This window comes from Leucoraja erinacea, chromosome 4 (assembly GCF_028641065.1).
Source record: "Leucoraja erinacea ecotype New England chromosome 4, Leri_hhj_1, whole genome shotgun sequence".
NCBI lineage: Eukaryota > Metazoa > Chordata > Chondrichthyes > Rajiformes > Rajidae > Leucoraja > Leucoraja erinaceus.
This window is the reverse complement of record NC_073380.1, coordinates 107,099,934-107,114,973: the sequence shown is the minus strand read 5'-3', so window position 1 is coordinate 107,114,973 and position 15,040 is coordinate 107,099,934. Positions and strand designations below refer to the sequence as shown.

At 40.9% G+C, this 15,040-nt stretch overlaps 1 protein-coding gene across 1 annotated transcript; it reads left to right on the top strand.

Annotated features, from left to right (window-relative positions):
* The first annotated feature begins 269 nt into the window (after window positions 1–269).
* Window positions 270–13,638, top strand: LOC129696753 (mitochondrial folate transporter/carrier-like). The gene is made up of 7 exons (XM_055634897.1): window positions 270–494; window positions 3,431–3,581; window positions 4,200–4,282; window positions 6,079–6,239; window positions 8,964–9,077; window positions 10,763–10,908; window positions 12,720–13,638. The coding sequence occupies exons 1-7, from the start codon at window positions 308–310 to the stop codon at window positions 12,847–12,849; spliced, it is 972 nt and encodes a 323-aa protein (XP_055490872.1). The 5' UTR covers window positions 270–307; the 3' UTR covers window positions 12,850–13,638.
* The last annotated feature ends 1,402 nt before the right edge of the window (window positions 13,639–15,040 follow it).

Sequence of the window (15,040 nt, the reverse complement as noted above, 5' to 3'; positions counted from 1 at the left end):
GCGCCGTGACGTCCGTGCCCGGCGGGGGGGGGGGGGGGGGGTGACGCAGGCTGTGAGCGTGCGCGGCGGTTGGTGAGCGCCGACTGTTCCCCGTGTGCGCCGTGACGTCAGCCGTCAGCCGCCAGCCGCCAGCCGGGCGAATGGGCGGAGCAAGATTGCTTGCGTGGTGACGTTGTGCCGGTTGCCGCCGTAAGCGGCAGTTGGGAAGCAAAGGTTGGGACCAACGATCCTAGAGGAGCGCGCGGGCGAGGGAGAGAGAGGGAGAGAGAGATAGAGCGCGGGCGCTGACACTGACAGCAGGAGGACGATGGCGTCGGGAGTCGGCCAGGCCGCCGAGGCCGAGCTGGTGCAGGCGCAGGCAGCGCCGCCGCCGCCGCCGCTGATCCGCTTTGTGCAGCTGGTCAAGTACGAGAACCTGGTGGCCGGCATCAGCGGCGGAGTGGTGTCAACCCTGGCGCTGCACCCGCTCGACCTCATCAAGATCAGGTTCGCAGGTGAGAGCCGCATCCCTCGGCACCATTCATTCCCGTGCACCAGCCGCACGTTGGGAGGCGGAGGCTGAGGCTGGCGCTGGCGGTGCAAGACACGTGTCAAAGTGATCCGTGTCCGGACGTAAAAGGAGCCGATTGCAATCGGAAAGAACGGTCCCGATCCGACCCCCCCCCCCCCCTCCATTTCTTCCACAGATGTTGCCTGACCCACTGAGTTACTCCAGCAATTTGTGCAAGATTCCAGCATCAGTAATACCTTGTGACTCCATTTCCATTTGGATCGATATTTCAAGATCAAGAGAGTTTATTGTCATGTGCCCCTGATAGGACAATTAAATTCTTGCTTTGATTCAGCACACAGAAGATAGTAGGCATTGACTATCTTGGGGAACGACTGCTAACCAGCAGCTGTCCGTTCAATTCACTTTTTTTTTTAGTTTTTAGTGAGTTTTGACCTATGTTTGTTGGGGAATTAGACTTTTTTATGTGTGGGGGGAAGGGGGAAACTATTTTCTAGGTCCCTACCTGGTCGGTGAGGCAGCTTTTTCTCCGGACTGCACCATCGACGCAGCCTACCAGCAGGAGTGGAGCGGTGTTTTCCTGGCGGGGACCGCCCAGCACCTTCAGCTTCGGTGGCGGCACAGCGCTGGAGCGCTATCGCGGGCGATGCCTTGCCTGGGTCGCCGCGCTGGAGACCACCGAGATCAACGCCGTCGAGCTGCGGGACTGCGGAGCGGCGCCGACTTTAACAGCCATCTCCCCCAACAGTATCCAAAATGTACCTGTTTAGGAGGGAGATGACCGCAGGGGACTCCTGCACTACCTACCTTACCCAACCAGATGCAACTAAATTTAAGGAGCCACTCAATCCATCTGGAGGACATCCGTAACTTCCGGTATATGTTATTAATGCAAGAAACGCGTACTTTCCTACCTGGTAAAAACCGCCAAAATGTTGAATTTTTGCGCTGTAAAAAATTGTGCAAGTCGGGGTAAGTGTGAGAGACGTACCCAACTTCAGAATTCCAAAAGTGAAGCGAAATGAAGGTAAAGAGAAGCAGAACTGAAGGGACACCAACAGCTAAAGTGCTTGGCGAACTTTGGCTGTGCAGATATCGGAATTGAAAATATTGGGAATTATCGCGTTTGCTCACTGCATTTCATCAACAGTAAGGCATTATTTGTTTTTTCTTGATTCCTTTGGTATCTAAAAAATCTCAGAAGCGATAAATCTAGCTGTAAATTTTGCTTCAGAGGTGTTTTCTTTTTGTATGTAAAAACCCACTTGAGAACCATGGGCGATTTTAATATATTACAGCCAGATTTATCACTTCTGAAACTTTTTAGATGCCAAAGGAATCAAGAAAAAACACAAATAATACCTTAGTTGATGAAATGCAGTGAGCAAACGGCCAATGTTCGCAATGCATTCTGTCTGTTGTCCCTTCAGCCCTCGCTTCTATCTACCGTAATTTCTCCTCACTTTTGGAATTCTAAGGTAGGCTAAATATCTCTCACGCTTATCCCGATTTCCATAATTATTTACAGCGCAAAAATTGACATTTTCGGTGAGTTTTAACGGGCCCGCTACGCTGGAATCAATGGTAAGTGCCTACCTGCAGTTCATCGCGTGTACTCCGTTTGGTGTAGCGTGGCAACAGTACGGGTCATGGTTCGTGACCCGACTGCCGTGAAACCTCCCTCTAGAATGATGGATTGGTTTAGATTTCCTAGTAAATGCAAGACATTACATATTTCTGGTTTGAACATCATGTCGACCACCATCATAGTGCTGAGTGATGCTCTACCTGGAGCTTTTCAGTATATTACATCCAGATCCAGATCTTTGGTGCAAACTCCGTATTCCATCGGAGATCGAAGTTGAATCCTGGTTGCAGTTTTGAGGCACCTGCTCGTTTGGTTGTGTTATGCGCTGAGAATGATGTGGACAGTAGTGATGAACCTTGGGGTCAGCTGGTAGGATTATGATTGTGTTTGGAGATGGGATGTGGAATGTTACAACTATGCTTTTATTTTAACAAATGCCTTTTTTTAATTGACAAAATTGGGATGATACAAAATATTTGCTTTCTTATTAACAAATGTTCACTGTACCATAAGGGTTATTTCTCAGTGCATCAATTGAAAATTCAGTCCCATATATAGTTTAGTCCAACTTAAGGAGAAATCATTGACAAATTGTCTGAAGTCCAAGCGCGCAAGTTCGCCGTGTTCATGGACACAATTTGAAGCCTTTCCTTTATTTCCTGAGGCAACAGATCTAAAGCTACTAGTAATCCATCCGTGAGTTGGTGAAGAGGTAACTTTTTCAAGCAAGGGCTACCATGTGTAACCCGATGCAATTTTTAAACTTCTCAGTGGGGTCTCGGTGCATTCTTTTATTTGATGCAATGTGAATGTTAATTTGGAAACTGCTGTGGGCGAGTAGCATCCTTATTCTTGGGGGCAGAAAGTGTGAGTGGCGCAGTAGTGCAATTGCCTCACCTCCAAAGATGCAAGTTCAATCCTGTTTAGAGATCGTTTGTGACTATCCCCAGGTTGCTGCAGTTCCCACTCGTAGCACAGAGATGTATGTGCTGGTTAGTAAGTGCTGTAGAGTCTACCTGCTGCTGGTTTATCAGGGTTGAGTTAATGGGCTCGTAAGAGAGAAAAGGTTACGTTGGCAAATGTGCTTTCTCAGCGAGCTAGCATATACTCAATTGGTCAAATGGTCTCCATTTACACCATAAGTTTTAGATGTTCACAGAGCACCATGCAGAGAGAGAGTCACAGGTTGGCAGGCTGGAATGTATCATTCACCTGCAGAAGGTTTGGAGGAAAAGAATTATGGCATGTGAATTGTTTCATAATTTTACAAAGAACGATCCAAAAATTTACAAACTATGCTAAGAAGCTTTGAAACTTATATTTTTGTGCAGTGAGTGATGGACTGCATACGAGGCCAAAATACAATGGAATTGTACATTGTATCAAGAGCATTTGGAAAGTTGATGGAATTCAAGGGCTTTACCAAGGAGTTACCCCCAATGCCTGGGGCGCAGGATTGTCTTGGGGATTATACTTCTTCTTGTAAGTATTATAAATAATATTGTGTAAGAAGGCACTGCAGTTGCTGGTTTAAACCAAAGATAGACACAAGAAGCTGGAGTAACTCAGCGGGACAGGCAGCATCTCTGGAGAGAAGGAATGGGTGATGTTTCGGGTCGAGACCTTTCTTCAGACGGGTTAGGGATAAGGGAACCGAGAGATATAGGCGGTGATGTGGAGTTAAAGTACAATGAATGAAAGATATGCAAAAAAGTAACGATGATAAAGGAAACAGGCCATTGTAAGCTGTGGGGAAAAATGAGAAGCTAGTACAACTTGGGTGGGGGAGAGATAGAGAAAGAGAGAGAATGCCGGGGCTACCTGAAGTGACAGAAATCAAGCTGCCCAAGCGAAATATGAGATGCTGTTCCTCCAATTTGCGTTTAGCCTCACTGGCAATGGAGGAGACCGAGGACAGAAAGGTTTGTGTGGGAATGGCAAAGGGAATTAAAGTGTCCAGCAACCGGAAGATCAGGTCGGTTCTTTGCAGGGAATTGGCTTTCCTATCATATTTGGTACAATTTCAAGTAGTATGATAATGTGTGAATATTTTTAGTGGTGCTGTTCATGACTGAATATATAAATATATACTACTTTCAGTTATAATGCCATCAAGGCATACAAGCAGGATGGGGTTCCAACACTCAGTGCTACTCAGCACCTCGTCTCAGCTGCTGAAGCTGGTAAGTATTTTGAAAATTCACTTGACTCCATATTATTTATGTGACCACCATATTATTGCTCTATATTTCATCAACAATAAATCTAACTTGGTTTACTCTTCAGGCTGTTTTTTTTGTTGCAGTAATTAATACTCTTATTGTATTTCTGAATTCAGGAGAAAAAGTGATATGCAACGTACCGGTTATCGAAAATTACTTTTTTTAACAAATAAAAATTTATAACTGCATTTTCATTCCATGACATTTTTTTTTGGGGGGGGGGGGGTTGGGTACAAATAGTCCATACAGTGTTTTCAAATCTGACTAATGTGAATAGTTGCTGATTCTTGCTGTAAATTGTGGAATACTGCAAAAAAAAACAACATTTTTTGATACATTAGCTATCAATGTGAATTTTATTAGAATAATACCTGAACATTTTCAGTAGCTTAATGCTTTTTACTTCAGTCCTATACATAGGAAAATAAGATCATTCCATAATTCCATGCAGTATTGGCCATTTCTAGGTCTTCATGTCACTCTTGAAAATCTACTGTTTAGCGCTTGATATTGTGGGGTGATATTGTTTTGTATAAGACACAGGGATGCTGGTTTACATAAAAAGACACAAAGTGCTGGAAAGGTGCCATTTCGGGTTGGGGCCCTTGTTCAGACTGATCGTGGGGTGTAAGGGACACACAAAGTGGCAGGTAATATCCTAACACGGGGGTGGGGGGGTTGGTTGATAGATTGTTGGACAAAGGCCAGAGATTAAAAAAAAACAGAACGTGTGAGACAAAAGGATCAAAGAGTTGTGAATTGTAGCCAGAGGAAGGATTGTATTGGGAGGGGAGAAATAGGTGCAAGTCCGGAGGGGCGGATGGGGGGGGGGGGGGGGGGGGGGGGGGGTTGTTGTGGGAGGTTACCTAAAATTAGAGAATTCGATGTACATACAAGCGGAATATGAGATGCTGTTCCTCCAATTTGTGCGTGGCATCACTGACAATGGAGGAGGCCCAGGACAAAAAGTCTATATGAAACAGAATCAGAATCACACTTTATTCACCAAGTATGTTTTGCAACATGCGAGGAATTTCATTGGCAAGGTTAGTCATACAATTAAAAGCAACAGATCACTCAAAAACACATTAACACAGTCTAGGCTTCCTAATATCTTTGAAGGTTCACATCTCCTGAATGGATGGATATTAGGGCACGAGTACCATCCACAACTTAACTTTAGATTTCTGTACATTCTGCACCATTTCAAGGGGGCGAACAACCAAGATTGGGAAAGGAAGTGGAGGAGGTAATAGCTTATGTATTTGGTCTGACAGACCAGAGAGCACCAGCATTTCACTGGTATTTTCCTGAATGTTTACCTGTTGTGGTCTTTGCATGATTCCTCCATAGTACTGTGTCATTATAAGATTTCAGCGAATCAACAATAGATTTTCTAGGTGACTTTCCTCCAAGCTAAGTTCTAAAGTGCAAGTTTGTGAGGCATTAATTAGGGTGACAAAATTCAATACGTTTATTATGTACGTTTCTTTAGGGTTTCATTAGGGCTGGAGACCCAACATCGTAACTGCGCTGACTAAAACTACAACTGTGCTGACTAAAACTTTTACTGAATTGTATGCAACATGGAACCCTGTCTTAATGGTTCCATTTCAGAGCAAATAATTTCGAAATTAGCATAAAAAAAGTTATTCCGTTTGATACTAAGCAATATTTGCTTTATTTTAATATTTAATGTTAATACTGATCAAGTTAAGCAATCAGAATAATAAAAGTAAATTTATGTTTCCTTTTAGGTGCGATGACTCTTTGCATTACAAATCCAATTTGGGTGACTAAGACACGATTGGTTCTGCAATATAATGCAACTACTGATCCATCAAAGAGAGCATACAAAGGCATGTTTCATGCTCTTTTGAAAATATATCAGAATGAAGGTATTCGTGGGCTTTACAAGGTGAGGTGATGACAGCAGTGTGTACTTTAAGTGTATAAAGTTCTCAATAGGGCAGGACTTTGTGATAGAAAATTATGATTAGCTAATTGTGCTCACCATTATGACAGCATAGGAATAGGAAATAAGCTGTTTGACTTCGAGAGGCTGCCCTGCCATTCACCAAGATCATCCTTGATCTTAAGGCCACTTTTGTGTCCTATTCCCGTATTGCTTGATTCCTCTAATAGACAAATCAATTTAAAGATTTTTGCCAGTTTTGTGATTAAATTATAATAAATCGAGCATGAAACTAAATTGAACTGTATTGTTGAACTCTTCAGCTTGTAATGTAGAATTTCCGTTAAATGCCACCTTACTTTGAAGTGCTACTATGTCTGGGGACTGGGGAGCATTGTGCTCATTCAACATTGAGATGTGAGGCTTGGGTGTACGATGATTTGGCACATTAGATGCAAGCCATTGTTGGAGACTAGCAACAGCTATTCCATGACCACCCTATTTCTAGATCTCTCTCATCGCGTCTCTGATGTCTTGGACATTACAAAGACTTGTTTGCGAGAGGGAAATGGACTGGCAGTTCAACATTCTGGAGTTTAATTATTTTAGATGTAGTAGAGAGGGAGATAAAAGAGGTGGGGGAGTTGTTTAACTAATCAGAGAGAATGTCACCGCAGCACTCGGAGAGGACAATCTATGGGGCAGAATGGGTTAGGTGTATCCAAGAGGATATACCTGTATATGGACAGTCCAAATTGAGGAGGGACCATACTGGTCCTTGTTTTGGGAAACATGCCTGGCCAGCTCACTGGTGTTTCAGTGGATAAACATTTTGAGGACAGTGATCAAACGTCCATAAGTTTTAAAATTGTTATAGATAAGGATACATCTGGACATTGGGGGAAGGTACTAAATTAGAGTATGGCAGATTACAACATTTATTAGGCAGTTGTTAGGGAGACTAAATTGTAAACAGTTGTTAATGGCTGTGTACGCATCCGACATGTGGAAATAATTTAAGGGCATTTGATCAGAGGTCAGCTGGCATGCTCCAGTAAGGAGAAAGAATAAGGATGGCAGAGTAAGGGAACCTTGGATGCCCAAAAAGATTGTAAATTTGGTCAAAAAGAAAAAGGAAGTGTGTATAAAGTTTACAGAAATGAAATCAGATGCGGCCTTTGAGGAATACAAAGCAAGGAATACAAGAACTCAAGCAGGCAATTAGGAGGGTCAAAAGGGGGCTACGAAATGGCTATGGTGAGTTTTTAAATGAAAATCCCAAGGCCTTTTACAAATTCCATTAACAATTAGTGTCATCTCGGAGATGGTAGAACCTCCAAGGATAAAGGAGGGAATTTGCACTTGTGGGCGAGGTAGTAAACAATTACTTTCCATTTGTAATCACCACGGAGGAGGACAGTGAGACCAGTGTGGAGAATATTAATATACTAGGGCAGTTTGAGATCAAGAAGGTGGTGCTGTTGGGTCTCTTGAATATGACTGAGATGGATAAATCTTCAGGGCCTGTTGGGATCTATTGCAGATTGTTGAGAGATGTAAGAGAGGAGATTTCAGGGGCATTGATAAATATATTTGTATCTAGCCACAGGCGGACTGGAGAATAACCAATGTTTTTCCTTTGATTAAGACGGCAAGTAGAGATAATCCAGGATATCACAGGTCAGTGAAACTGGCATCAGTGGTAGGGAAGCTTTTGAAGCGGATTCTTCAGGATATAATGTACTCGGATTCAAAATAGAATGGGCTAATTAGTAACAGTCGGCATGGCTTTGTACGTGACAGGTTATATCTCTGAACTAGATTGAGTTTTTGAAATATACAGTGATAATCATTAGAAAAATCAAATGGACAAGGGCAGCTGATTTAGGTAGCTTGTAAAGTAATTTTGCAATTGTTACTTAGAACGTAACTTATTGGAGCAATGAACTATAATCATTATGTTGAATTCTTCATCTTCAGATTAAGGGAGAAAAGAATGAGTCCAAGACTGGTATTTTCAACTAAAGAGTAAATATGAGGGCATGAATACAGTGTGGACAAACAAATTCAGGTGTTAGTTGAGATGGAGAGGTAAATATTTAAGGGGACTTTCAGAACATACAGAATAGATTCGATCTGTGCATGAAAGAAACATTCCAAGAACGCTCATTGTGGAGTTGTATGGCAGAGCAGGCTTGAGGGGCATCTTCATTCTTGCCCATGAATATACAGTGTATTATTCCTCTCTGTTCTTCGTGACCTATATAAAACTAATTGCGGTTAATTAACTATACTAATTTTTCCTCTCCATTGTCAATCGCATTCAGAGAGTCTTTTGCATTTATGCATTGTTCCTTATGTGTTTGTTTAAAGACCTATTCATGCCACCTTCTACTCTCTTATCTACTTGCTGATTTATCCAAAATATAGGTAGCAGTTAACTAGATAACCACCTCTCTTGAGCCTGTTGGTAGACCATTTACCTGACCCATAATTCTGAATCTGACATTAACCCTGTCTTTATCTGCCTGACAGGCTGAGTGTTTATGTTTTCAATTTTTTAATCTTTTCATTCAGAGTGCCAGAGATGGTCAAATCTAGATTTATTTTAACCCAGTTAATGTTAGTTACTTGAATCGAACATAGTACATCAACAGAAAAAAATAATGCTGGGGGACATTGTAAAGCTGCACTGCATTTGAGCTCTGTGTATCTGCATATCTGCAGGGATTTGTGCCGGGACTTTTTGGGACCTCACATGGTGCTCTCCAATTCATGGCTTATGAGGAGCTGAAGAAAGAATACAATAATCACAGAAATATGGCAGCAGGTGCAAAACTGGTGAGTTCATTGTTACTGGGCTTGGTTGATTTCTAATTATCTGGTACATTGCAGGTAGAGAAACTTTTTGACATATTGATTCGCCTTTGCCCATGAAGTCTGCATTTAGAAGGATCGAGTAATTCATTTTTTTTCCAGCAGCAGTAAATGTTTTGGGTTGGGAGAAAGGTCAGTTTGAAAAAAGGTCCTGACCAGAATGTCGCCCCAATGGTCCAAAAATCAGAATTTCAGGCCCCTGCACCAACTCCTCAGCTACGCATTCATCTGTCCTATCTTCCTATTCCTACCTTCACTGGTAAGTGACACATTGAGTAAACCGGACATCACTTAACCTTTTGCCTAACTTCCTATAAACATTTTGCAGGATCTCATCCCTTTTCCAACATGTGTCAACATGCGCAACAACTTCCAGTTTTAGTTTCTCTGTTTTGTTGCAAGCTTTTATTTAGATTATTATTAGTATGCTGGATGGAGTAATGGGGAGATATGTGATTGAAAAGGACAGGTTTACTCAAGTGGTTGCATGTAAATGTGATAATAGAGCAATGTTTGATCTAATAAGTAAAAATGTTATTCTTGCTCCTGAAAGAAAAGCTTACGAGCCGAATGGCCTACTCCTGCACCTAATTTCTACGTTTCTAAATGTACCCAGTGGTTTAGATCATCCTCATAATTCTCATATTCAAAATAATCTGTCATTGCCAGGAAGGGGTCCAAAGACCGTGTATCTCTGCAAATTATATATCTGAAAATTAAGATTAATGCACCTCTAAGTAGTTCCACGTGCTTAATAAGTGTAAATGAAAGACAATAGTGGCTTGGAATGTGGGCATTTTAGACCAGGATTCCCAAAAAGTTAATTTGTAAGTCGAATCAGAAGTAAGGAAGGCGAATGCAGTGCTTGCATTTATTTCGAGAGGGCTAGAATACTAAAACGGATGTAATGCTGAGGCTTTAGAAGTCACTGGTCAAACCGCATCTGGAGTATTGTGGGTAGACAAAAGTGCTGGAGAAACTCAGCGGGTGCGGCAGCATCTATGGAGCGAAGGAAATAGGAGTATTGTGAGCAGTTTTGGGCCCCGTATCTGAAGAACCATATGTTGGGGTTGCAGAGGGTCCAGAGGAGGTCTCCAGAGAGAGAAACAGTCAGTGGTATGGGAGATCAGAGACACCAGGAATAACTGTAGGGTGGGAGACTGGAGATCTCTTCCAGTTGGTGGAATGAGAGACTCTGTGAGAGGGTGTGCTAGTGATTTTCATAAATGATGGGTTGGTAGATGGAACAATTAGCCAGTTGCAGAAGAGACCTGATGTTATGGGATCAGCAATTTCTACTGTCCCTTGATTTAGGTAGAGTGGTACTTGCATAGTAATTGCCCACGGAATTGACATGCCAGACTGTGTAAATGGTTTTATGTAAATAACTGACAGCAAAGTCATCTTAATGGGTCCACTGATTTTTGTGTTGTGGTACTAACTAGTTATTAGATATCGAGGAAGATTTGAAACACGATTTAATGGTGACTGCAAAAACAGTGGTGTGTGATTGAATATTTTGGCAAAATGAAAAAATCCCCAGAATATTTTGAAAATGTGATATTAACTGAGATAATATAAATGTTGCTGTTCTGTTGAAGGACTATCAGAATATTCATCATAATTGGTTTGTTTATCCTTAATATTAGAACACCTTAGAATACATAACCATGGCTGCATTGTCCAAAGTATTTGCTGTGACAACAACCTATCCATATCAAGTGATACGTGCTCGGCTGCAGGATCAACATACCCGGTACTCTGGAGTAACTGATGCTATATGGAGAACGTGGAGGTAAGATCAAAAAGGCTTAAGGGCAAGAAAAAGTTATTTGTTCCCTTAACCATGCTCTACCATTTAATGATATAATTACTGATCTGATTATAATCTTTACTTCATGTCCCTGTTGTACCTTTTAGTAACCTTCATCACCTTGATTAAGCATCTATCTCAGTCTTAAAAGTATTCAGAGACTGCTACCTCTGAAGAAGGTCCAATGACTCTCAACCCTCTGTGAGAAGTAATTTCGTTTCATCTAGGTTTTTTAGTGATTGCTGGCCATGTACCAAGCATGCTGACCTAAGTAAAGATGTTTATTTTTCACTATAGTGACAGCTTTATTGCTCCTAATGTTTCAATTTGGTTCTTCTGATACAAAGGTTTGGGAGCTCAAGCAGTACTCCACAACTTCAACATATAATGTAAGAAAAGGGAGCAGTTTGGCCTATAGGCCTACACTTATCTCAGTGTTACTTTCCCTTGTTATGTTTATTTCTAGCTCGAATATATTCCATGACCGAGCACTCCTAGGTTGAAAATTTCCAAAGATTCAGAACAACCTGTGAGATGAAATTTCTTCTCAATTCCATCTTGCATGTTGACCTCCAATGATGTCCATACAAAAACACAGATAACTCTGACTACGTACACCTCTCAATCTTCCACCATTTATAAAATCTAATGCTGTTCTACCAAAATAAATAACCAATGTTTCCACACTCATTTTTGTAAAGGGTCTATAAATTCTTGTCCCCAAAATGTAGCATAAGATTGTTGAAATAATATCAGAAACCAGATGGCAAAAGACCAAAATAAATCCCATGGAAGTTGCAGTTGTCGGTATAAGCAGTCTACTGGAATGCTGCCTGATCAAATTAGCTACATTTCAGATGGGATATTTAGTCTCCTATTTTGATGGTTAGTTTGGACAATATTGATATAATGCTGTTACCTGAGGAAAGGCTGGGAGTTTGCCTGGCTAGAGTGCCAGTAATATCTTGATTAGCGATCCAGATAAGTTCCTAGAAAATGGAGCGCTGTCCGAAGCTGCACTCTACAGGGTCATTATAACACATTATAAATGGAGATGCGCTCCTGATGATAAGCTATTTTTAAATTACTTTTTGTTAACTCTTGCTAATTCACTTTTTCACATGTTTGGTTATTTACCCCTTTATTCCACATTTATCCGAGGCTCCAAAGTGAATTCCCACGCACAGAGTTATTGTGTTGTTCTCATATTAATCGTATGACATATGTCTGAGCCCAGATTCCTTTCTCCCCGCCTATGTCCGACTGGAGGTTCAATTCCTCCGTGCATAGTTAATCTGGAGTTATTCCTCCAACGTGTTATATTTCCCCATGCAGTTATTGCATTGGTCATATTGCAAATCACTTGACACCACTACATTCTGCTGTCTCTTTATATATATATATATATATATATATATATATATATATATGTGTGTGTATATTATATATATATATATATATAATATATATATATATATATATATATATATATAAAACACACATATATATAACATATATATATATATATTTATATATATATATATATATATATATATATTTATATATATATATATATATCTCCAAATAAGAGCACTGTAAAGAAATAGCGCCATGTGGAGTAGCACTAAACAAGATATACCTGTATATTTTTCAGCCAGATTCAGATGAAGTTGTATTTAAATTATTAACCTGTGGTTTGTATCTTGGAAATGTTTTTATACTTCAAACACAGTAATAATAGTTAACATGTTTATGATATGATTCAGTAATTCGAAAGCATTGTCGCTTTTCAGGAATGAAGGCATTCATGGATTTTACAAAGGAATTCTTCCAAACGTATTTAAAGTGACACCTGCATGCTGCATTACATTTCTAGTGTATGAAAATGTTTCACAATTTCTATTTGGTTTACAACAACAGTGAACCAAGAACTATTGTCAGAACTTGAATAATGGTGTCGCATTGATTCACAGAACTAAATGGTGGTCATGAGGAGAACGTCAAGTGTTCTCTTATAAATATTTAAAGCATCCCTAGTTGTCACAATAGTATTTCAGCACTACTGTTAAAATATTATTTATTTAACAATAAATTTGGAATGCTTGTAAATAAAATTATAAATGCAATTCTAAATGTGTAAAGATTATATGATAAGGCCAAAGTAAAAATTTTAATATTTAATACTGATGAAATCATTGTATTGACATTATAATCAGCAAGTGAATGTTAACAAGTAGCATCAAACTGAATTGATAAAAACAACGGTTTTATATTCCTGCAATAATATTTTGTAATAAAATACATTTTTGTACAATTTGTTACTTAATGGAGATAAAGTATCAAAGTAATTTGATTAGTAAAATTTGGTTTTACTTTAAAGGAAATATAGGCATCTTGTTTTACGTGTTTAATTTCCACATTTTTAGAATAACGAGTTAATTTCTCATTTCTACCATTTGTGCACTTTTTGATAATGCTTTGCTTCTCAAGATTGAAGATTCATTGTCATCTCTGTTTATTGCAAATAAATTAGATAAGTAGCACTGGGATGGATTTTTAAAAATATATTGCATGAATATTTTCAAATCAGAATTTTTTAAGATATCGGGGAAAGATCAATTGGAATAAATTTGAACAGTTCACCGCCTTTTACATTGTTTAATAGCCTGTTGACTAACTAAAATCAGTAATAACAACTTGGTTTTAATAAGTTCCATCTTGAGTTTCTCAAATCTTTCAAGTTGCTTTTTATTTGAAAACTTACACGCTTTTCTTCTACGTTATCACCTACAAATGAAATATGCAAATCATGTAAATGTTGCCATTTTCTAACACTAAGCAGCACAATACTCTTCAAAAAAGAATACTGATGATACAAATTTGTTAGTTAAATCAAAGTGCAGCAAAGTATATAGAACAGGGGTCAGCAACCTTAGGCACCCGGGCCGAATGCGGCCCGCAGGAGTATTTTCTTCCCCTGTATTTATCCGGCCCGCCGACTTCCTTCATCTCCGGTGCCTCCCAAGGCCGCGGCACCCAGGCGCGGTGACGCAAGGAGGCCTGCGCTGCCGGACGCAATGACGGAGCACCGAGCAGCGCCGAATTGCTGAGGAACGCCAAGGTCTGGCTGTACCGCATCCTGCGCAGAGCCGCTGGCACGCAGCGCACCTGTGTCTGAGCTTCACTGTCGGGATCAAAGGTAGACAAAAAAGCTGGAGAAACTCAGTGGGTGAAGCAGCATCTATGGAGCGAAGGAATAGGCGACGTTTCGGGTCGAGACCCTTCTTCAGAACTTTCATATGAAGAGGGACTGGATATACTCGGTTTGTGCTCGCTAGAATTTAGAGGATTGAGGGGTGATCTTATAGAAACTTACAAATTTCTTAAGGGGTTGGACAGGCTAGATGCAGGAAGATTGTTCCCGATGTTGGGAAGTCCAGAGCAAGGGTCACAGTTTAAGGATAGAGGGGAAATCTTTTAGCACCGAGATGAGAAAAACATTTTTCTCACAGAGAGTGGTGAATCTGTGGAATTCTCTGCCACTGAAGGTAGTTGAGGCCAGTTCATTGGCCATGTTTAAGAGGGAGTTAGATGTGGCCCTTGTGGCTAAAGGTATCAGGGGGAATGGAGAAAAGGCAGGTACAGGATACTGAGTTGGATGATCAGCCATGATCATATTGAATGGCGTTACAGGCTCGAAGGGCCGAATGGCCTACTCCTGCACCTATTTTCTATGTTTCAGAAGCGGCTGACGTTGCTCTGAGACCAGTCTGAAGAAAGATCTCAATCCAAAACGTTGCCTATTCCTTCGCTCCATTGATGCTGCCTCACCCGCTGAGTTTCTCCAGCTTCTTTGTCTGCCTTCGATTTTTCCAGTATCTGCAGTTCTTTCTTAAACACACTGTCGGGATCGGGGTTGTCAATAGACCGGGAATGTATGAGTATTTGAGCCACCACCTTCAGGACAGAGCCATGTTCGTGAGCACCCGTAACTAGAAGGCCAGTGCTGCAGGTGGAGTCCTTGAAGGGGTGGGATCTATGTGAACACGGGATTAGATGCCTGCCATCCGGGGCGGGATCTATGTGTACACGTGACAGATGTGGCCCACCATCT